This window comes from Propithecus coquereli, unplaced genomic scaffold (assembly GCF_000956105.1).
Source record: "Propithecus coquereli isolate 6110/MARCELLA unplaced genomic scaffold, Pcoq_1.0 Scaffold63, whole genome shotgun sequence".
Lineage (NCBI taxonomy): Eukaryota > Metazoa > Chordata > Mammalia > Primates > Indriidae > Propithecus > Propithecus coquereli.
Window position 1 is genome coordinate 10,130,227 of NW_012152285.1, and position 1,690 is coordinate 10,131,916.

The 1,690-nt window shown below is 36.6% G+C and overlaps 1 protein-coding gene across 1 annotated transcript in view; it reads right to left on the bottom strand.

Annotated features, from left to right (window-relative positions):
- The window catches only part of LOC105822697 (cytochrome P450 2C42-like), a 22,418-nt gene extending 20,791 nt beyond the window's left edge, over positions 1-1,627 (bottom strand). The window contains exon 1 of the mRNA XM_012659716.1: positions 1,469-1,627. Coding sequence (XP_012515170.1) covers positions 1,469-1,580 — 112 coding nt within the window. The 5' untranslated portion in view covers positions 1,581-1,627. The remainder of the gene's footprint in view (positions 1-1,468) is intronic.
- Positions 1,628-1,690: the final 63 nt, after the last annotated feature.

Sequence of the window (1,690 nt, forward strand, 5' to 3'; positions counted from 1 at the left end):
CTAGACTACCTGTCTCCATTCACAATAACCTAATAAACATGGAGCTTGCCTATCTCTGTTTAACCCCTCTGTTTAAATGATAAACTTACCTTAGAATTTAGAAATTAACCTTTGAAAGACTTTGTAACCGTTAGCCCAAGTAAATAGAATTAGTTAAAGAATCTGTAGAACCCTTCTGTAAAAGCCTTTTGAAAATCTGTTAACCTGAGAGGAACTGCCTGCTGTTATGTAAATTTGTTACCCCTGACAATTGTTCACTATTTTCTATAAGTTACCATGTAAGACCTCATTCGGGGCTTTTTGAGATCAACGGAGAGGTCCAAGCCCCCTTAGCTCCCGCTTTGCCTATAATCTTTATAAACTTATAAAACTGTATCTTTGTCTCAGTGTATTCTTTTATTTCTTCCATTTTCCATTTCTCTCTATCATTTTCTTATCCCTTGCAACTCTACCAAAGGGACCTGGTTTTTTGCAGGGAACACTGGCCACGTTCCCCGCATGAAATAATATTTAAAGATTTACTGGTACAGGTGATGAGAATTTTAATCTCCATGGCCACACCATATATAGACACACACACGCACACACACACACAGATACACACCTACACACACACAATTCCTCTCACTCTATTTAACAGAATATATTTAGACCACAATCTTTGCTTATATCACTATTCATTGTTTACATGATTCTGACGACATAAATATTCTTCCCTGGTAAGACAACTGCGATTACATTACATTTTTAGTACTTTCTTGGGCATAAAAATGTCTTTTTACTTGAATTCATAATCTCTATAGCTCAAGTTAGAATTACTTTCAAATGCTCACGTGGATGTTTCAAACTCCAGCTAATAATTTCCCAATTATTGGGAAATCACAGACTATGGATCACTTCTCCCTCGTTCTTGGAGTCTCCCCTCAACATGCCTTATCCACCAAGCCCATTCTGAAGTGCTGCAGCCTCCCTGACACTCTCATTCTCCTACATGAGGTGTCCTGACAGCTGGAGCTCATGATGTCCTCCGAATTAGTTGCAAATATTAATATTTTGATGGAGCTCAGCCTCCAGCATTGGAGAAAGAGAAAATAGACTATAAAGTTTGTGGCAATCACACATGTTTGAACATACTCTTTTCTTTTAATATGCAAAATAATATTGAGAATTCTGATAATTTCTGAACCTATTCTTTTATACATGACCTAATAGAATTCTCTGAAAGATTTTATGCTTTTCTCTTTTACCCTGGTTTTGCAAAAATTAGATGACACTGTAACTTAGGGTATAAGTTTTCATTTCATTCACTCCACTAAGCACTTGGAGAGAATATTCTACAAGATGACAAATACAAGTAACTTTTTCTAGAGCTTTGCTCTTTCTGGAGTATACAAAACATGGAGGACTCTAGCAACATTTAGTGAGAATCGTTTCTGCACTTCACTATACTAATCATCTGTGCTCTTACCTGTGACCTCTGGGTGCTTAAGAAGCAGCAGAAGTCCATATCTCAGAGTGGTGCTTGTTGTCTCTGTCCCAGCAACAAATAAATCAGTTACTGTGCTCGCCAAGTTTTCCATAGTGAACTCAGACTGTGAGTTTTGCTTCTCCTAGGAAACATTTGATAAAGTTATTTGGCCAATTATTTACCAGAATATTTAATTAAAATGAATTTAAAATAGCTAACACT